This window comes from Aspergillus ambiguus, assembly GCF_047715705.1.
Source record: "Aspergillus ambiguus strain CBS 117.58 unplaced genomic scaffold BDV59scaffold_6, whole genome shotgun sequence".
Lineage (NCBI taxonomy): Eukaryota > Fungi > Ascomycota > Eurotiomycetes > Eurotiales > Aspergillaceae > Aspergillus > Aspergillus ambiguus.
In genome coordinates, this window is record NW_027395519.1 from 580,082 (window position 1) to 599,783 (window position 19,702).

Genomic DNA, 19,702 nt, shown 5'->3' on the forward strand with positions numbered 1-19,702 from the left:
CCTCTCCACGCGGGATAAAATTAGATCCTCAGGATCTCCGGACTTTTTGTCTACGAATAAGCACTTGTCATCTCCATCCCCACTATGTACTGCCAGCAAATCACGTTCGACTAGGATCGCACTCCCGAGATGCGCCAATAACGGCACTGGAGGGCCGCTCACTCGCAGCATGGGCCGCCGGCTAATTCTGCCATGCTTCTCGTGGTCCACAAGCAGCTAAATCGATCGTGATGTTTGAAGGATCAGCCAGCGCTTCTTCGGCTCCAATGAAAACGCTTGAACTTGCAGGCGTTTAGCAAGCGGCTTGAGAGAAGCTCTGAGTCGAGGCTGTTTATAGATCCTACATTATTGGTTTCAAACATAGATTAGCTCGTTACTATCTTTGCAGCCGCTAAGGATGGCCCTTTGTATACAGCGAAGCCTTATATATGGGTGCGTCCAACGTCTGCATTGTTCACATGTGCAATCAACTCTCATTTCTTTGTTTATGATCTTTTCCTTGCGGGTTGTTCTTGTTTCTTTCTGGTTTAGAAGATTATAGGAACTTCTGCTCTTGCATGCTGGCTGTGCAGTGCTATTATCTATAATTTCACGTTTGGTTCTATCTATCTATCGCCCGATACGGCTTTTGAGTGAAATACCCTGGCTTTTATTCTTTTTATCTTTTGAATCGGCGAGAGCATCCGGAATGCATCTCTCTTCTTTGGTACTTGCCGGTCTGACGGCAACCTCGCTTGCTGCTCCCACTTTTTTCGATGATCTCTATAACTATTCAGACGACATGGCTGGATTTCTCGGAAGGGTCAGCAAACATATCGAGGACGCCAAGGACATCTTCACGTCTACATCCACGTGCGATCCATCCAAGATCGCCCTACCGGCATTTGCTTCGGGGCTGCCTTCACCATCCGACCAAAAGCCACTGTATGTAGCAGTCGGCCGGGGTACTCAGGTAAGATCTATGTTGGACGCACCCTGTGCTGAGAGGACTAACAAGACGTAGAACTATACCTGCGCAGATTCGACCTCCAATGCCACCCCAGAAGCCGTCGGGGCGGTTGCTCGTCTCTACAATGCTACCTGCATTGCCGCGAACTTCCCCGACCTGGTCGACCTGCTGCCCAGCATTGCATACAAGATCCAACTGCCGACAAACGACGAAGACCCTCTTCCACCGGCAAACATCGACCTGTTGGGGCATCACTTTTTTGCCGGGGCAACGCCCGTATTCAACTTGGATACCACACCATCTCGCCAGTACGGAGTGGCCATGACGAAGAAGGTGTCTCAGATCGACGCGCCGTCGAAAGCCATCAAAGGAGGCAATGGTGCGGTCGCATGGCTGTACCTCTCTGCAATCAACGGGACGATCGGGCGCTACAAGAGCGTGTACCGGGTGGACACCGCTGCAGGATCCCCCCCAGAGACATGCGAGAACATGCCGTCGCAGTTTACGGTCCAGTATGCGGCGAACTACTATTTCTTTGGCAGTTAATGTGTGTATAGCTGGGTGCGAGTTGGATGTTTCCTTGGGTATTTGTATATAAAGATGTATCGGAATAGGACAGGCACTGGTGACCGTAATCGATCGATCGATCCTCTTTGTATAGGCAGGGCTTGCGGCCGTCAGGTGACCTCGCTATGCCCGAATCCCACACGTGACCAGCTGTCCCACAGGACGGCAGGTGATGCGCTAGTCCGCAAGAGGATTAGCGGCAGTCTTGATTTTCAAAGAATCCAAAGCAGGCGGAAAATTCTCGACCGCAACAACGACGAAGCAGCAGCAGCTCGGCCTCGACCGATCATTCCAATCTCTGTGCGCGTGCGATATTCTAGCACCAGCTGCTTTCTCCAGGGTCCGTGATACTTGCGATTCACGGCCTTTCCCCGACCGTTCGGGTTTTGATCATCCTTTTTCTCCCGAGACGAATTTTTTTACCCGGTGTTGCTCGAAGCAGCTCCATCTCGACTTAATTCAACCCGACACACCGTCGAACGAATCATATTCTTAGAACACAATGGCTTTCGGTGGCCCTAGAGGTGGAGGACGTGGCGGTCGTGGAGCCCCCCGTGGTGGTGGTGGCCGTGGTGGTCGAGGTTTGTTCATCAGCATCCAGCTTCAATGCGGCACCATAGATGGGAAATTGGAAGTTGGATGAAACCGTGTGGGCATGGGTCGGATATCTGCTCCACTTCCTTATGGCTGTGGTTAGATTTTCGACTATGCTGACGGCGGCGTTCGCAACGCTTTCAGGTCCCGTGGTGGCCTCTGACGAAGACCGTGCGGCTAATACGATATTTTCTCTGAATTCTAGGCGGTCTTGGAAGCGCTCCTCGTGGACGTGGCGGTGGCCGTGGTGGTCCTCGTGGTGGCCGTGGTGCTCCCCGTGGTCGTGGTGGACGCGGCGGTGGTCGCGGTGGTGCTAAGGGTGCCAAGGGTGGTGCTAAGGTCATCATTGTAGGTTTATCCTGACATTCGCATTGCTGCGACAATCAACAGAAAACTAACCTGGCGATTTTTCCAAAGGAACCCCACCGTCACGCTGGTGTCTTCGTTGCCCGCGGTGGTAAGGAAGATCTGCTCGTTACCAAGAACTTGACCCCCGGAGAGGCTGTCTACGGCGAGAAGCGTATTTCCGTCGAGTCGCCTCCTGAGGAGGATGGCACCGTCACCAAGACCGAGTACCGTGTGTGGAACCCCTTCCGTTCCAAGCTTGCCGCCGGTATCCTGGGTGGTCTGGATGACATCTACATGAAGCCTGGTGCCAAGGTCCTGTATCTGGGATCCGCCAGCGGTACATCCGTCAGTCACGTCGCTGACATTGTCGGACCTACTGGAAACGTCTACGCCGTCGAGTTCTCCCACCGTTCTGGCCGTGATCTGATCGGCATGGCCACTCACCGCACCAATGTTATCCCCATTGTGGAGGATGCCAGACACCCTCTCCGCTACCGCATGCTTGTGCCGATGGTTGATGTCATCTTCGCTGATGTGGCTCAGCCCGACCAGGCTCGTATTGTCGGCCTGAACGCCCACATGTTCCTCAAGGAGGGCGGTGGTGTCATTGTCTCCGTCAAGGCCAACTGTATCGACAGCACGGCCAAGCCCGAGGTGGTGTTCGCCCGTGAGGTGCAGAAGATGAGAGAAGAGCGGATCAAGCCCCGCGAACAGCTGACCCTGGAGCCTTTCGAGCGTGACCATTGTATAGTGTCTGGTATCTACAAGCGTGCGGCATAAAAGGTTCAAAAAAATGGCGGTCTGATCTTTTCCATTTTCTAATTTATCTATTCGTTTGTTTCGCTGGCGTCGAGTGTTCTGATATGTTGAAATGTCCCTATTTTCTTTGTGTCATGCTGAGGTCTCTTCCCAATGTATTCTTTTGCGCGAGTCCAAAAATCCTTGCAAGTTCTGGGTCTTTTCTTCGGCGCTCTATGCGTTCATCTGGATTTAGATGGTTTCAAGCTGGAGGAATAGAGGCTTAGGTTAATGGATTATCGCATGTTTGTTCAGTTCTTGATCGACGTAGTCACATCGGACTTGCGCCGTTGCCCGCGGTCTGGCTGCCCGGCTGTCGGAATAGTCGCCGACGCCTGTGTTTTGTCCGCATCGGAATTGCTGCGGAGGGTGCCCATCGATACGTCGACTATTCCCCTCTGGTAACTGGGGAGTTGATTTCCGTGAGAATGGCTTGGTGATGGGCCGAGAGCGTGGAGAAAGACCGTCATAACCCCGCAGTAGGCTTTTCTATAGAAGCGTGGGGGTGTTCACGAGGTATTTATACACCGTATAGGCCGCCGGACCTACAGTCTACACTACGGAGCCTGTGTCCTTTCTCAGACATTCTACGCAAACGATACCCCGTGCGGACACGAAAATGTCTATCATCATCACCGGCGCAAACGGGTTCGTCGGACAGGAGCTGGCAGCAGCCTTGTTGAACCAACACCCTGAAACGACAGTGACTCTTACGGATGTGGTTACGCCAGCGATTCCGGCGGCGGCGGCCGCCCATGCATCGCGAGCCAAGTGCGTTCAGGCAGACCTCAGCTCAACAGCGGTGGTCGACGAGATGTTCAACGCGAACCATCGTTTCGACACAATCTACCTCCTCCATGGGATCATGTCAAGTGGTGCGGAGGCCAACTTCGAGCTGGGCATGAAGGTCAACCTCGACGCCACCCGGTACATCCTCGATCGCCTGCGCACCGTGATGCCCGGCGCCAAGGTGGTCTTTACATCCAGCCTGGCGGTGTACGGCGTGTCACCTCCCGGGTTTGTCATCGATGAGAGCAATCTGCCTCCGATCCCGTTGACCTCATACGGCACCCAGAAGCTCATTGTGGAGTTTATCCTGAACGATTACTCCCGTCGCGGATTCCTGGACGGCCGCATCGTCCGTCTGCCCACGGTGACGGTGCGGGCGGGAAAACCCACCCAGGCCGCGAGTAGTTTCGCCAGCGGGATCATCCGCGAGCCCTTCAACGGAGAGAAGGCGCAGCTTCCGGTGAGTAAGACGACGGAGCTGTGGATCTGCTCGCCCTACACGGTAGTGAAGAACCTCCTCCACGCGCGGGAGGTCCCCAAGGAGGCATTTGGCGAGTCACGATCGGTGAACCTGCCCGGACTGAAGGTCAGCGTGCAGGCCATGTTGGATGCGTTGGAGGAAGTTGGAGGACCGGAACGACGGGCGTTGGTGGAGGAGAAGTACGATGCGGATATCGATCGGATCGTGCAGACATGGCCGCCGAACTTCAACACGGCGCGGGCGAGGCAGCTGGGATTTTCGGAAGACATGAGTCTGGTGGAGAACATCCGGGCGTATGCGCAGGGAAGTAGATAGAGACCTGAAGTGGATAGAATGGCGTATAAATGAATCTCTGAACTGTATGGACTTATACATAATGCATAGGGAAGTGTCGGGATCGAAAGCAGGCGGTTTGGAAAAGCGAGTCATGTGATTGGCTGCCGGCTGGCGAACAATTTGACCTTCCGAACTTCAACCTCATCCCCAGCCCGTCTCTGTCGCTGCAACCCTTTCCCTTCCCCCAACCCTCTTCTCCTCCTCCCCCCACCTCCCATTTCCCACGTTGTCCTGTCGTCACAATGGCTTCTCGCCGCCTAGCCTTCAACCTCAACCAGGCTCTCCGCAGTCGCGCGGCCCTGAAGTCCATCCAGCCCGTCAAGCGAGGCTTTGCGTCCCCGGTGACCTTGCCTTCCACCACCCAGTCTACCACCCTCTCCAACGGCTTCACGGTACGCAGAATACAGTCATCCTGGACCTCAATGCCTTCGCGGCCTTTCTAATGTATCGCAGATCGCTACCGAGTACTCCCCATGGGCTCAGACCTCCACCGTGGGTGTCTGGATCGATGCCGGTAGCCGGGCAGAGACTGACAAGACCAACGGAACTGCTCACTTCCTCGAGCACCTTGCCTTCAAGGTAATTCTATCTACCATTACGCATGATAATCCCTGTCGCTAACGTGTATTTAATCCGATTAGGGCACCAACAAGCGCACCCAGCACCAATTGGAGCTCGAGATCGAGAACATGGGCGCCCACCTCAACGCCTACACATCGGTACGACCCGGAACCATCCACCACGAGATCAATGACCGTCCAGACCACTGATTAATATTCCCCTACAGAGAGAAAACACCGTCTACTACGCCAAGTCTTTCAACAACGATGTCCCCAAGGCTGTCGACATCCTCGCCGATATCCTCCAGAACTCCAAGCTCGAGCCCGCTGCTATCGAGCGCGAGCGTGATGTGATCCTCCGTGAGCAGGAGGAGGTCGACAAGCAGCTCGAGGAGGTTGTCTTCGACCACCTCCACGCCACTGCTTTCCAGGGCCAGCCCCTCGGTCGCACCATCCTCGGTCCCAAGGAGAACATCCAGACCATCTCCCGCGAGAACCTGACCGACTACATCAAGACCAACTACACTGCCGACCGCATGGTTCTGGTTGGTGCTGGTGGCATCCCCCACGAGCAGCTCGTTCGCCTCGCTGAGGAGCACTTCGGTTCCCTCCCCAACAAGCCCCCTACCTCCGCTGCTTTGACCCTCGCCGCCGAGCAGAAGCGCACCCCCGAGTTCATCGGCTCTGAGGTCCGCCTCCGGGATGACACCGTCCCCACCGCCCACCTGGCCCTTGCTGTGGAGGGTGTCAGCTGGAAGGATGATGACTACTTCACTGGTCTGGTCACCCAGGCCATCGTTGGTAACTGGGACCGCGCCATGGGCAACTCTTCCTTCCTCGGCAGCAAGCTTAGCTCCCTCGTCGAGCACCAGGGTCTTGCCAACAGCTTCATGAGCTTCTCCACCAGTTACAGCGACACTGGGTAAGACAATATCGCTGCCCCTTGATATGATCCGTGGCTAACCCCCCTCTAGTCTCTGGGGTATCTATCTCGTCTCCGAGAACCTGACCCGCATCGACGACCTGGTCCACTTCACCCTCCGCGAGTGGTCTCGTCTGTGCTTCAACGTCACCTCCGCTGAGGTTGAGCGTGCCAAGGCTCAGCTCAAGGCCTCCATCCTCCTCTCCCTCGACGGCACCACCGCCGTCGCCGAGGACATCGGTCGCCAGATCATCACCACCGGCCGTCGCCTTACCGCCGAGGACATCGAGCGGACGATCGGCCAGATCACCGAGAAGGATGTTATGGAATTCGCCATGCGCCGGATCTGGGATCAGGATGTCGCCGTCAGCGCCGTCGGCAGCGTCGAGGGTCTGCTCGACTACAACCGCATCCGCGCCGACACCAGCCGCAACTCCCTGTAAAACGTTGACCCCAGTTTGATCACCAGTTTTTGCGTTTCAGAATTATGGCCACTGTTCCGTTTGTTTCCATTGTTGAGTAATAGATAGATGCGGTGGTGGAAGTGCGTTGAGAGGTAGCGTGTCTATGTACAGTACACAACTGTCGCTGATATATTTAAAAACTGTATTCTCTTTGTTATCTCGTGCAGTCTCTGCGGTTGTAGACTATGCGCACATTAATATCTCACGTGCCATTTGATGTAGACTGACCGATTACACTCGAACCAAGGAAATATTTCATTAATACTATCAGGTATCACAATGAATAGACATGAGAAAGGAAAGTCCAACGAGCGACCCAAATCGACATCAACATTCACACACCACTTCCCTCGCTATGCGCCAACGATTTCCTCTACTGGGGGTATGCCATTCCGGCGGGAGCCTGGTACCCCGTCTGCTGCACACGGCTCGACTGGAACTCAACTTCCTTCTCGTTCTGGACGAGCGTGCAGCACGGGCAGCAGTACGAGGAGAAGCAGTCCCCACAGCCGGAGCCTTCAATGTTGAACCGTTTACGGATCTCGCCGCGCTTCATCATAAGAGGGATCCAGTGGAGGACGCAGTAGCTGCTGGCGAAGTAGATCAGGCACTATGGCGATTCGTGTTAGGACTGTGATTGTTGGAGGCGAAGCGGGGACAAGAGGCAGAGACATACGTTGCTGTTCATGTAACTTTCTTCCTTCAGCGCCGGATCTTCGAGCCGCGAGCTCGTCTTTCCGAAGAGACCGCAGGGGAAACACCACCCGATGAAACCTGGACGTTGTTAGCGACTTTTCTGGCTTTGGTTCCTGGGGACTGGGAAAGAAGGGCATGAGAACGGCGTACAGGTCTCGGCAGGGGAGCAGCAGTCCCAGAAGGAATTCGACCATTCATGGTTGTGCTGGCCAGGAGCTCCAGGTTCCGGTCCGCCCATTTTTGCGTAGTCGGAGAGGTTCGTAGGGGTGTACAAGGGTGGTTGTGGCAGAGTTCCAAGTCGTTATGTATAGGGATCTGAAGAGCCGCAGACGGGGATGGCCCAAGTTTAAATGCTGGTACGAGATTGACAGATGGTTTCCACCACGCGTCTCTCGCCTAGCATCTCCTTAGGTTAACTATCGAACGGCATGGCAAGATCTTCTACACCGTAGGGGCCCGAAAAGCACTGTTCGGCTAGGGGGCTATTCGTTTTGCGCACCAAAACTACCCTAACCGGGCCATGATTGGACGACCAAGAAGACAAGAGTTAAGCCTGGAACTCTGATTTGGGGCCAAACAGAACCTACCCTCGTCTGGGCAGACGAGGCTGATGTTAGTTGCAGGCCAAATTGTGGGATGGGTCAAACGGGGCCGACACGAGCGCCTCAGTCTCCAGATTTAGAGACATTCCGCGGATACAAGATAACGATTGACATTCTTCCTGCTCAGAACAGTCTTAAGGCAGGTCTTGGACTCGTATCAAGGTCGAAAATTCAACGGAAGCTCAGGGCTTGGGCTGTGAAAATTCGGCCCATCATAGTGGCCCACGTTATTTAGCTTTGGACGATCCCGCGAAATACGAGCCCTGCGAGTCGATCCGTTGATCCTAGGGAGAACAGATGATAATATTTTTTATGGGCTCGGTCGCCTCTTTGGTTTGGAGGCTGTTGGGAGCTGTATTTTTCGATCTTGTATGCTCGAAATAGGAAATGAGCTTGACTGTCTGGTAACCAGGGGTGGATTAGCCAGTTTCAGCCTCGTGGTGTGAAGAGCCGCGCCATTGACTTTGTGACTCGACGTTGCCAAGGGAAGCAACTAAAAAGGAGGGAACTACTGATTGATGTTTGAGAGACTCCGAATGCTATTTTAAGAACCTGTTAACACACGCCTCCACTCTCCAGGTCGCGCTAGGGTTCGAGTCAAGGGCAACATACTTTGGTCAACGACAATGTTCCTTAGAATTGATCATATAATGGAGGTCCCTCATCGTCGACGGGATATGACCGTTGAGGTCACACCGACTCGAGCGCGCGAAGCTCGAAAATAATATCCGTGCTTAAGATATACGAGGGGAGTACCTCTGAAAGGGATGGCGCTCTTGATGCACGCTCTTTGCATCAGGGAATGCATGCCATTAATACCACGCTCCATCATGAATCTCCCAGTATCCGTTTTGGTAATGAGTTGGGGCTGCTCATTGATGTCTGGATTGTTTGTATATCCTCCTGTAGAGGGCAAATTGCTGGAGACCAGGCAGCAACTATGTTGCCAATTGGTCCTGTGTCGTATCGTACGCAATTTCCAAAAAGCATCCTGTTTCAGTATTCAATGACTCCAACTTGATGCATTACCGTAGTGGAGGACTGTATCCACGCAGACTAGGTTGTGGGTGAGCTTGGCCAATCGCTATTTCAGCCAAATCTAGATGGTGAAGGATCGCTTGAGACCCCTCCTCGAGGGTCGGTCCCATGAGGCTTTTCAACCAGATGGGATCCATGCAGAGCTTGATTTTTCTTTGAAGTACACAGAGAGGCTTGTTAGAGATGGATATCGCTTCAAGGACAAGCAATAATCCGCTCAGTTCCGGTGTCTCGTGAAGGACCGGCGTCAGATATTTTAGAGAGAGAGGGAAGATGTGTCTGGTAGTATCGTCCATGCGAAAGTTGCCTGGGTCAATCTTCGCAGATGCGATCAGTTCGTCAAGCTCTGGGAGACAGACCCACGGCTAGAGCTTGTTTCTTAGAAGTGGGCCTCTTAAGGTCTGTTTCCTGATCTTCTTGATTCGCCTACTGCAATTAGAGCTTGTGAAGATGGCGAAAATAGGGAATTCGGCTTCGTATGCAACCGGCAACATAGAATCTACCAGAGGCTATCCAGCCAAATCGGCACCGGTGGTCCGAGGTCTGGGGAGTTGGGCTGGCATGCGTTCTGAACTTGCTGTGGCTGATCTGCGTTCACCGCTTACTTCCCTCCCATTCAGGCAATCATCCATATTTCAATAATACCTCCGTCGACTCCTGCTCTCTTCACGATGTGGAAACCAATGGTCGTTCCCTTTCAGAACTCCCAGCCTCTGCCTACTCTACCTACAACAGATGAAATCCGCGCTTGCACCAATGTTCTGTGGGAGACCATGGCCTCCAAGGTTGTGGCGGTGAACGACGATATTGTTGTAAAATACGGAGGTTGTATAAACGTTTGGGAAGGCCAGGCGTTAGTTTACCTTGAGCGACACGTCCCAGAAGTTCCGGCCCCTCGACTGTACGCGATGTACTATGATTCCAAACAACTATTCTTGGTCATGCAACGCGTTCCCGGTGTGCAGCTGAATTCCATTTGGCCATCATTGGCGCACTCTGAGAAGGATGATATTATAGCAAAACTCCAACTAATATTCGACGCAATGCGAAGGGCCGAGTGTCCATGGCCCGAATTTTTCGGGGGCCTGGACGGGGGTGGCGTACATCACTATCTATTCTATAGCCAACATGGCGCTGAGAAGTTTTTAGGGCCTTTCTCCGGCGAATCTGCCTTCATTGCGGGCCTTGTCGGTAATTATAGAGCCTTAGTCGAACGCAATAATTTGCCAGACTACAAGGCTCGCTTTTACGAAAAATACCTCGCTCATGTCCTCCAAGGTCACCGGCCCACACTGACGCATGGGGACGTTCAGTAGAAGAACATTAGGGTCGTGGAGAATGCAAGTCGCCCAAACGATCAAGGTGGGCGATCATTTGACATCGTAGATTGATTGGGAGAATTCTGGTTGGTTTCCTGACTTCTGGGAATTCATTTGTGCATCGTACCCCCTTAATTTCCAGTGGGAAGAAGACTGCTCATGGCGAGTCCAGGAGTTTGTTCAAGTATGGCCCGCCGAGATGGCCATAATGCAACTGATTGACAAGGATCTAGGCTGGTGAAGTACGTTGCTATGTTCAGAATGAAATTGATGCATTTTCTTAGCCACGAAGAAAAAGAAAATAGTAAATAAAACACAGACCAGTTCAATTCCAAATCCACTTACAATATCTAGTTACTGTAACATTGATAAACCCGATGCCTCAAATTGAGCTATGTAAGATTCCTTCGCGTCGCAACTTTGGGATTGCAAGCTGATGTATGTGGCCATTCATTGCACTCTATGATTGGCCGTCGTTGTTCGCCTGGCCCGTAAAGATCCTCATTCTGCTTCGTCCAAGTAAGCTTATTCCGCTTAGCTGGATCCTTGCTCCAAAAGTCAATCCCCTACTGTTTGGTCTGTTTGGGCAAGGTTTCCAAGATACCCCTTATTCTCGGATAATCCGCTTTGCGAACCCATCCAATCTCTGTGGTTCTGGGAAAGTACCTGGACGTACCAGGAACATAGTTGTCTCTCACTTCGAACCGCATGCCGCTGTTGGCGTTGATGTCGCTGACGTGAAATAGTGCTCCTCGAGAGTCCCCGCGCCTATTTCAACGAAGATACCTGTGTAGTATCGCTTGGGAGGGTCCAGAGGATCGTATGCTGGAGATCAGAGTGCTTCTGTGATGCCCCCGATTCGCCCAGAGTATCTTGGGCCGTATATGAGCCCATGTCATAAGGGGAAGCGTGTTTTCTGTACAGAAGATCTTACGGAGTACAGGACTACAATCTCCCCGTTGTAGAGTGGTGCATCAGCTCGGAGATATACGATTCCATCCTGCATCTACTGCGTACTGCGTGCCCAGGATGATGGCCATATCCTGTCCAATCAGCGACCTCTGTCGCGTAGAAATTTGCCGAGACCAAGCGGATAGGGCCTCCAGTTTCTCCTCCCGGACACCCAGATAGGGCATCTTTAGCCGCAAGGAAAGTAGACCCGATGGGACCGGCCCGGTCGGGAAGGTGGCGCTGGTGCTTGTAGTTACCTGATCCGGCGTCTGGGGCGCGTCGGTCTCTCCACGCAAGAAACCCACCCCGTTCTCCCCGTCCGTGCTGATCAGATTCGGCGGTTGAGCTCTGAATTGATCTTTCGAACTTCCTGTCGCTTTGCTGACTGCTTCGCTTGAACCTGCTCTCTCCATGTCTGCCGATAATGGCAGACCCAGCCCCCAAGCCGAGACCCGCGCCTAAGTTCACCAGATGTCGCACCGGATGTCTGCGATGTCGAGTGCGACGACGAAAATGTAAGACATGCCCTTTCTAGCTCGCATGACGTCGTCGGTGTAAACCGCCAGGTCGCATGGCTAATTCGTCATCGTTGTCGTCTGCAGGTGACGAAAAGAAGCCCCGTTGCCAGAACTGCATCGACAAGAACTTCGACTGCCAGTACGGCTTGCAGGTGACCTTCTTGCCAAAGAACTCCATCACCGTCGCTGCAAATGAGCTGCAGACGCCCGAGACGCATGAGAAGTACAGGATCCAAGTGGGGAACCCGCACTGCAGCTAGCATGCAGTCTTAATGCTAACATTCCTGGCTAGTTCGTCAAAGAGGACCCTGTCACATATAACACCGATGGTTCCGCCGAAGACTCGCCCTCTCCTACCCCCAATCATCAGAGCGTGCGATTTGCAAACCCGTCCACAAAGAACATCCCTGACGCATATGATCCCACCAACAAACCCATATCCGAGATAGATAATAAGTACGACCCAGTTGAGGCCCGCAGGACGGGTACACCGGGAGATGGCAAAGTACAAATCGACAAATCTCCATTCAGTGATAAAGATGAGTCGGCCATACATGGACTTTTGGCATTGGGTTCTCGCGATGCGTCCGCCATCGCCGAAGGACCAGCCCCTGCCACGGGCTTCACTCTGGGAAGTGCCCTTTCGCCGCGTATGACAGGGACTCCCATTGATTCAAGAGAGGAAAGGTCTCCTATAGTATCTCATTCCCTATTAAGGGAATCAGCTCTGTCTTCCACTGCTGAGCAGTTGTCTACCAACCTGGTCGCTTCTACTGTTGTCTCGGAAGCTCGCAAATTAGAACTGCTACGTCACTATCAATACCACGTGGCTCCTTGGGTAGGCGAAGTCTACTATTTGCAATGTTTACGTCTTTTCTAACATCTGCTGTCAAATAGCTTGATCTTAGTGACATGAGACGGCCGTTCGGACTTACTGTTGTCAACATTGCGGTGAATTCCGACAACCTTCTATATGTCCTCATGGAATTTTCGAATGCATGCGTCGTCCAACAGATGTCCGACAGAGAATATCAATACCGACCGAGCTTCTCGTCACTGGCTAGAAAGCTCCCACCGAACAGACGAGGCGCAGATCTCAACATGAATCCAACAGAATTGGCGTTGTTTTCTCTCCTTGATGAATTGAGCGCCCTCGTGTCAGATATCCCAACAGCCTGGAGTAATGCCAACTGTGGCGATCCAAATATTCTGGAAAGATTGGTGGAGCATGCCTATGGCACAGGAATCGAGTCCGTTATCTATTGGATGTTTTTACGGCTAGGTATGCTCGAAAATCTCTGTGGACTAAAACTCTAAGTACCACGACTAACTGCTATTAGAATTGGGGGTAGCTCTGGCAAACAACATGTCTATACGGATCCCGCTCCCCATGTCCGCCGTACCCAACCTAGCTTTACTTTCCGGCATAGAGGACGTTCACGATAGAGTTCGACATTATACTCGTGTTGTCCTCTGGCTCTGCGGGAAAGCCATGATACTCTACCACCAAGAGTCAATGCCGCAACAAGATTCAGCTCATCAGCAATTGACAGATAGCTGGTTACAAGTCTTTGATATACTAGAGCAGTGGTATCAGATGCGCCCCCAGGAGCTCCAGCCGATGGTGGAACTCCACAAGAGTGATAAGATGCTCAATCCTGGAAGTGAATTCCCTCTCTTATTATTCTCAAATACAGCGGGGCCATTCAGCAACCAGATTTATCATACAGCAATGTTGCTTCTGTTGCAGTGCAAGCCACGGACCGCGCTGCTCAATAAGCCCCATTCGCCGGCCTTGTCTCCACTCTGGCATGCACAACGCATCTGTGGTATTGCATTGAATAACGATCGGCGGGAGTGTTGGGATCCCTGCCTGCTGGCTTCGTTTCTCGTTGCAGCGAGGTTCATGACCCACGAATCTCAGCAGAAGGAGATTCTACAAGGTTTTGACAGCGTTCGGAAGTTAACTGGTTGGGATATCGGCGAATATTTGTCGCAATTACGAGAAGACTGGTCCTTTCTAGAAGGGACATGACAGGATATACTCGCAAAAGGAAACCATTCCCAAGAAGTCATTTTATGTGATCTGTGGCCGGAAAAATTGCTGGTTAAGATCACTCTTCGTCCGGCGAGTACTATAACCCCACGAAACTTCCAAATCGTGGATTCTCCAGCAGGTCCCCCATCCCGTATTCGCTTCGATGTCTCGGATGAGCTTGACGATCTCTTCGTGCTCTGAAGCGTGGCTGAAAAGTCGGCCTGCAATCCACAGAGGCTGAATGGCGTTATTCAAACACCCTTGGTGAGGGTTGGCGAGGGAGATACCACATATGCGACGAGCGTGCCACAATGTGGACAAACTGGGAGACCGAGGAAGGCGAATCGACTTAGGCATCATCTTCAGCAATAGAATGCATGCTGTATGGTATAATTGGTTTGAAGATATAGCCGCCCAATGCGCAAACAGGATGCGCGGGAAAGGCTTGCTATTCACCGTCTGGATAGGAATCAACTCAGTAGGTCGCTCGGCCAGCCAACACTGCAAGTCATTCCAGAGTTGGAGCCAACGGGCACTGAACAGCTCCAAGGTACAGCCGTTTTGTTCCCCCAACTCCAGGAATTTTGTGCGATCTGATACGATCTCTGTGGCCCTTACACACAAATACACCGCATAATTTGCATGCATGTCTGGTGACTTAGCATCTCGAAATAGACTGTACGCATCGTCTTCTTGATAGCCTGGGGGGAGCCACTTGGAAGGATGTAGGAGTGTGGTTTGGGTGCCATCAGAGATAAGTGCACCGCAGAGATCTATTCCGATGTTAGACCAGATGGCGCAGACAATGAAGGATTGATACATTACTCACCCATTCTGGCGTAGCACCAAAATACGGCTTGTAGCAAGCCTTGACTGAACCCGTGTATTCCAAATGCATCAAACAAGGCGGCACAGCCTTCCAGATGACGGCGCCAGTCCTGCGCTCGCGCCGACATCATTTCTAGACAGCACAGAAGGACGCAGGCTGCCACTATTTTCGGGTCGCGGACTTGAAGCACCGGGCTCAGCAGTCGTATTGCCTCTTGATACAACTCGAGGCTATCAAATTGATCTTTGATACCCGTTTTCCGCTCCAGGTGTCTCGCAGAGATGGCAAGAATGGCATAGGAAAGCGGAGGAAATGTTTTCGCCAATGCAGGCAGTTGCTGCTGGAAGCTGCATTGCGAGTCGAACATGTCAAGCTGGTATATGCTTTAGCTACATTCTCGCTAGACTAACGGAATATAACATACCCAGGGTGCAACTTGTGTTACATAATTCTTAAGATACTCAACGCGCCGATTACTGGACAGCGGTGGCCGATGTGACTCCCACTGTTGCGCTGCCGACGAGAGTTCCGACGACCGTAGTTGATCGGCTGGTTTGTCGTCTAGTCCGCCGACAGCGGGAGTAGCGGCACGTGTGGGTGCCGCCGAGTAAGCAAGAGAGAATAAGATCCCTCGCAGTTCTTCCTGGGAGGCCAGAAAGCCAGGATCTTGAGAGAACCCATCGTAATACCATCCGCCGGATGGGGAGTCAAATGTTGCGCCTGAGTGCGGCGAGCTGTAGTTATGGCCATTGTAGTCCGCGGGCGACAGCGGATGACGAGCGTGCCATTCGCCCGGCGATGGGCCGGAAATAGTGCTCTCCGCCGTGGGCGGGGGCCCTGATAAGTCTTGATGTGATTGAGAGGTGCGCTGGCGCTTCTGGGGAGGCTCTTCAGGAAACATGATGACGCCTCAGGATGGGATCTAGCCAGGAGAGAAGTCTGAGGGAGGCGATCAGTCGAGAGGGGTGGTTTTGTTCTACGTCGGGATGGCTCAAAGAGGAAGCCGGGCCGGGGCCGACGTGGAAAGTCTGGGGAACCCACAAGGCATCCAGGCATCGACATATTCCCCTTACACTTCACCAGAAGCATCGCATTATGTCTAATTAGCCCAACGAGCCCTATCATTTTTACGCGAGTTTCATAGATGGAGATGGAGACAACATCCTTTTCTGCGTACCTACAAGAGAAGCATGGCGACGCGCATGGAGCCTAGCAAGGTGAAGTATAAATTCATGGAAGAAGTCGAGTGCGTGGAGTATTATGTCCCAGGGAGCTATCACACCATCCTGCTTGGCAATGAACTCTGCTCTGACCGATACATCATTGCCTACAAACTTGAGTTTGGCCGCTCAGGCACAACTTGGCTGGCAGGGGATACAGAGGGTGATATACGGACACTGGCATGTCCTTCTAGGATATTCTTGGATGTATCCCCCTTTGAATTCTTCCCTGTTTCGCTAGATGAAATTACAATGGAACATGTCGAGATGCTTGGGGGAGCTTCCCGATCGGTGGTGGAATGCATGGGAGGAAAGAAGCAATTGGCGTCAATGTTGATTCTTGAGCTGAGCAAACGGGCTACGATTGACGAAGTTGTTGGGTGCGAATGGATGCAACGATGGGGGCTGCCTGAGTGGCGGAGAATGCACGATTTAGTTGTCTAATTAGTATCGGGTTATGGGGAGACAGACCAAAGAATCAGTCCTGTTCTTCCCGCGAGAGATACGGAGTAGTTAGGAATTGATTGCGAAACATCTACCGGACGAAGGATTAAGCGGAGTAAGCGACAGGGAGAACCAAGTTTGTTGGCAGCCCAGAGAAGAAGAGATTGAAGCCCCTAGGGATGTACTGTCCATGATGTCCATATGGAAGTATTTCATCAACAGCTGGCATACTATTGAACTTGACAATTCCTGAGGCGAAATACGCTGACGAATATGGAAAAGGCGAAGACAAAGTGCTATTCCCAAAACGGAAAAGCTTATCCAGATCTCGCTTTGAAACAAACTTTTCGCTTCGCCTTTTGCCTCTACGGGATACCCCGTCCCTATACTCTGTACTTTTTGCCTCGTGCACTGCCATGTTTTTCTTTTCCTCCCGAATCATTTCGGCTCCTTCGGCATCGGTTGCAGAATGGCGTCACGGTCCCGCATGATAATCATTCTCAGGCACCATCTTAGTCCTGTATTTACCCCATATCGTCTGCAATATTAGGACCATCGTCCCCCATGGGTCCACACTCCCACAACCTCCCGCCAATGCCTAGAAAGGGGTAAGGGATTTCCCCCGGTTCGTGAGCTGGTCGGTGGGGATGACTGTGTAGCATGACGTCGGCTTCGGGGAGCCAACCAAGCAGGCTTCTCGGCCGGCCGACGTGAAATTCTGGGGGCAAAATGGTGTCTGGGGTAGGCTGTGGCTCAGACTGCCTCATTCGGGTGTGGGAACGGTCGACTGTCTCCATCCGGGGTACCGTCTTTTCGGAACCCGAGTCACCTCTCCGCCTGAAGTGGACTGACTCTATAAATTATAACCTCGCGTGTTTCCCTCCTGGGGTTCTTTTCCACTTGTGTACCGCCCTAATTCTTATTCTTTCTCTGGAGATATCCGGGGTATCACTTTGTCAAGATGGTGAAGCTCAACATGTATGGGACGGGGTTCACCCTCCAAGCCGCCATTTTTATTAATTGCTCAATGGCCTTTATCCTGTTTGGTATGAGCGAGAAACATCGTTATTGCATTGCAATTGATTGAACCCCGATGTTGATATTTCTGCAGGCTACGACCAGGGTGTCTTCTCCGGCATCATCGAGAATGAAGACTTCCTCAGTGTCATGGGCAACCCTGGAGACAGTTTGACGGGTATCATCGTCTCTATCTACAACTTGGGTTGTTTCGCCGGATGTGGTGTGAACTTTCTCATCGGCGATTGGCTTGGAAGACGTCGTGCTATGTGGTTCGCCATGTTTTGGGTCATTGTGAGTTTCTTCAACGGACCACGAAGCGCCTTTTCTGCGCCAGGTCATATTCTTACCTAAAGATGGATCTAGGTTGGTGCTACATTGCAAACATCTGCATTTGGCGTCCCCCATATGATGGTCGGTCGGTTCGTTGCCGGCATCGGTACCGGCATTGAAACGTCTACCGTTCCCATGTACCAGGCAGAGCTCTGTGAGGCCGACAAGAGAGGTAAACTAGTGTGCAGTGAACCTTTGCTCACTGGCGTTGGCATTGTGATCAGGTAAACACATGCATACATATGGGTGGTATACACTTTTATGTACAACATGACTAACATAACCCTAGTTACTTCTTCGACTACGGCATGAGCTTTGTTGGAGGACAGATTGCCTGGAGATTGCCTATCGCATGCCAAATGGTTTTTGCCATCGTGGTCATTCTCTTGGTTTTCGGCCTTCCCGAATCCCCCCGTTATTGTTACCAGAAGGGCCGTGAAGCAGAGGGATTGCAAATACTTAGCGATGTCTATGGAAAGCCGAAGGATGACCCCAAGATCTTGGCTGAGCAAGCCGATATCGTTGATACTCTCGCCTTGGAGAGGAGGCAGGGAAACTCTCAGTGGAAGTATGTCATCATCACGCATTTAACTTCTAGGTGATAACCGGCTAACTTGACTAGGGCCATCTTCAAACAGGATGAAGTTTGCACCGGTCAGCGAGTATTGCTTGCTTACGGCATGCAATTTATGAACCAGCTCGGTGGAATCAACCTCGTCGTCTATTATGTGCCAACGGTTTTGAAAAACAATGTCGGCCTCTCGTATGATCTCTCCATGATCCTCGGAGGATGTGTCCAGATCTGCTTTGCTGTTGGCAGTCTGTTCCCTACCATCTTTGCGGACAAAGTAGGCCGCAGACGTCCTATGATGGTCGGATCATTGGGTCTTGGTATCTGCATGATGATGGTCTCGATTCTCCTGAGCTTTAAGGGCACGGAGAAGGGCCATGAAACCGCATCGGCAGCTGTTGCGTTCTTCTTCATCTACATGCTTATTCACGGAGCCTCTGTAAACTGCATTCCTTGGTGTTATGTGCCGGAGATTCTGCCTCTCCATGCTCGAGCGAAGGGTACAGCTATCGGTGTTTCCTCCAACTGGATCTGGGTACGTTTTAAGATATCAAAACCTCCGATAAATCACGCATACTAACAGATTCAGAACTTTTTCGTCGTCATGATCACTCCTATCATTATCAACCGCCTCCAGTGGCAGGCCTATCTCATTTTCATGTGCATGAACTACGCCTTCATTCCCCTCATCTACTTCTGCTACCCTGAAGTTGCCAAACTATCCCTGGAGGAGATCGACTTCCTTTTCACAAACCCTGACAAGAGTGCGGTCAAGGTTTCCAAAGAGCTCCGGCGGGAGATCAAAAAGTATGGCGAGGCTCGGACAGCCATGCAACACCTCAGAGGCCAAGATGACTCTGAAAAGAGCCCCGTCGAGGGTTCAAACTCGGAACAGGTCGAGAAGGTTTAGAATTAGACTATTTGCTTTCGACAAATACACTTGTATATAGATTTTAGACACTTGATGAGTGCGGGACACTGCTGTGGATCTGGTTGGATAACAGGACATCTCTAGAGCTTAGAGGGCCATAGATATATATGTACAACACTGATGATACCACGATTTCTACAACTCAGCTGTCTTGACATTGTTTTAGGAAAATACGTTTTAATTGAGAAATATCCCGGTTTCTCTTCAAATTGCACGGTTGTGAAATACAGCAATCGCTTTCCACAATAATACTCTATGAGCAAAAGAAAGAAAATATAGACGTTACATACTAGTATCAGCAAGGCTATTGAATCCAGGAGGTTATTGGTTATGTACTAGGTAGCTAGCTATATGTACTGCGTACACTACACCGTACGCAGTAGATAC

At 51.9% G+C, this 19,702-nt stretch overlaps 7 protein-coding genes across 7 annotated transcripts; 5 read left to right on the plus strand and 2 right to left on the minus strand.

The window, feature by feature from the left end:
- Positions 1-255: 255 nt before the first annotated feature.
- BDV59DRAFT_173121 (uncharacterized protein) lies at positions 256-1,774 on the plus strand. Its single transcript, XM_073688831.1, has 2 exons — positions 256-952; positions 1,004-1,774. The coding sequence occupies exons 1-2, from the start codon at positions 689-691 to the stop codon at positions 1,493-1,495; spliced, it is 756 nt and encodes a 251-aa protein (XP_073550539.1). The 5' UTR covers positions 256-688; the 3' UTR covers positions 1,496-1,774.
- BDV59DRAFT_173122 (rRNA 2'-O-methyltransferase fibrillarin family protein) lies at positions 1,775-3,510 on the plus strand. The gene is made up of 3 exons (XM_073688832.1): positions 1,775-2,097; positions 2,316-2,458; positions 2,528-3,510. The coding sequence occupies exons 1-3, from the start codon at positions 2,019-2,021 to the stop codon at positions 3,236-3,238; spliced, it is 933 nt and encodes a 310-aa protein (XP_073550540.1). The 5' UTR covers positions 1,775-2,018; the 3' UTR covers positions 3,239-3,510.
- Positions 3,511-3,875: 365 nt separating this feature from the next.
- Positions 3,876-6,787, plus strand: BDV59DRAFT_191680 (bifunctional SDR family oxidoreductase/M16 family metallopeptidase; the record flags this gene model as incomplete). The annotated part of the gene is made up of 6 exons (XM_073691934.1): positions 3,876-4,833; positions 5,124-5,254; positions 5,316-5,441; positions 5,504-5,581; positions 5,650-6,344; positions 6,397-6,787. The coding sequence occupies 6 exons, from the start codon at positions 3,876-3,878 to the stop codon at positions 6,785-6,787; spliced, it is 2,379 nt and encodes a 792-aa protein (XP_073550541.1).
- A 257-nt stretch (positions 6,788-7,044) lies between these two features.
- Positions 7,045-7,951, minus strand: BDV59DRAFT_144256 (PLAC8 family protein). Its single transcript, XM_073687233.1, has 3 exons — positions 7,655-7,951; positions 7,485-7,582; positions 7,045-7,418 (listed from the first exon to the last, which is right to left on the minus strand). Exons 1-3 carry the CDS (start codon positions 7,740-7,742, stop codon positions 7,182-7,184), a joined length of 423 nt encoding a protein of 140 aa, XP_073550542.1. The 5' UTR covers positions 7,743-7,951; the 3' UTR covers positions 7,045-7,181.
- Positions 7,952-11,985: 4,034 nt separating this feature from the next.
- On the plus strand, positions 11,986-13,249 carry BDV59DRAFT_199768 (uncharacterized protein; the record flags this gene model as incomplete). Its single annotated transcript, XM_073693429.1, has 4 exons — positions 11,986-12,168; positions 12,225-12,582; positions 12,658-12,770; positions 12,830-13,249. The coding sequence occupies 4 exons, from the start codon at positions 11,986-11,988 to the stop codon at positions 13,247-13,249; spliced, it is 1,074 nt and encodes a 357-aa protein (XP_073550543.1).
- A 760-nt stretch (positions 13,250-14,009) lies between these two features.
- BDV59DRAFT_199769 (transcription factor domain-containing protein) lies at positions 14,010-15,700 on the minus strand (the record flags this gene model as incomplete). Its single annotated transcript, XM_073693430.1, has 3 exons — positions 14,010-14,743; positions 14,800-15,172; positions 15,224-15,700. The coding sequence occupies 3 exons, from the start codon at positions 15,698-15,700 to the stop codon at positions 14,010-14,012; spliced, it is 1,584 nt and encodes a 527-aa protein (XP_073550544.1).
- A 1,519-nt stretch (positions 15,701-17,219) lies between these two features.
- BDV59DRAFT_144275 (general substrate transporter) lies at positions 17,220-19,388 on the plus strand. Its single transcript, XM_073687234.1, has 6 exons — positions 17,220-17,509; positions 17,575-17,774; positions 17,847-18,037; positions 18,103-18,381; positions 18,436-18,919; positions 18,974-19,388. Exons 1-6 carry the CDS (start codon positions 17,425-17,427, stop codon positions 19,292-19,294), a joined length of 1,560 nt encoding a protein of 519 aa, XP_073550545.1. The 5' UTR covers positions 17,220-17,424; the 3' UTR covers positions 19,295-19,388.
- The last annotated feature ends 314 nt before the right edge of the window (positions 19,389-19,702 follow it).

What these genes read in the sequence shown, in the direction of transcription:
- BDV59DRAFT_173121 (XM_073688831.1), top strand. Translation starts at nt 689, where the DNA reads ATGCATCTCTCTTCTTTGGTACTTGCCGGTCTGACGGCAACCTCGCTT. An exon ending in CAGTCGGCCGGGGTACTCAG is followed by an intron (nt 953 to 1,003) that starts GTAAGATCTATG and finishes AACAAGACGTAG; the next exon opens with AACTATACCTGCGCAGATTC.
- BDV59DRAFT_173122 (XM_073688832.1), top strand. Translation starts at nt 2,019, where the DNA reads ATGGCTTTCGGTGGCCCTAGAGGTGGAGGACGTGGCGGTCGTGGAGCC. An exon ending in TGGTGGCCGTGGTGGTCGAG is followed by an intron (nt 2,098 to 2,315) that starts GTTTGTTCATCA and finishes TCTGAATTCTAG; the next exon opens with GCGGTCTTGGAAGCGCTCCT. An exon ending in GTGGTGCTAAGGTCATCATT is followed by an intron (nt 2,459 to 2,527) that starts GTAGGTTTATCC and finishes ATTTTTCCAAAG; the next exon opens with GAACCCCACCGTCACGCTGG.
- BDV59DRAFT_144256 (XM_073687233.1), bottom strand. Translation starts at nt 7,742, where the DNA reads ATGGGCGGACCGGAACCTGGAGCTCCTGGCCAGCACAACCATGAATGG. An exon ending in CTGCTCCCCTGCCGAGACCT is followed by an intron (nt 7,583 to 7,654) that starts GTACGCCGTTCT and finishes AACAACGTCCAG; the next exon opens with GTTTCATCGGGTGGTGTTTC. An exon ending in AAAGTTACATGAACAGCAAC is followed by an intron (nt 7,419 to 7,484) that starts GTATGTCTCTGC and finishes GAATCGCCATAG; the next exon opens with TGCCTGATCTACTTCGCCAG.
- BDV59DRAFT_144275 (XM_073687234.1), top strand. Translation starts at nt 17,425, where the DNA reads ATGGTGAAGCTCAACATGTATGGGACGGGGTTCACCCTCCAAGCCGCC. An exon ending in CAGGGAAACTCTCAGTGGAA is followed by an intron (nt 18,382 to 18,435) that starts GTATGTCATCAT and finishes TAACTTGACTAG; the next exon opens with GGCCATCTTCAAACAGGATG. An exon ending in TTTCCTCCAACTGGATCTGG is followed by an intron (nt 18,920 to 18,973) that starts GTACGTTTTAAG and finishes TAACAGATTCAG; the next exon opens with AACTTTTTCGTCGTCATGAT.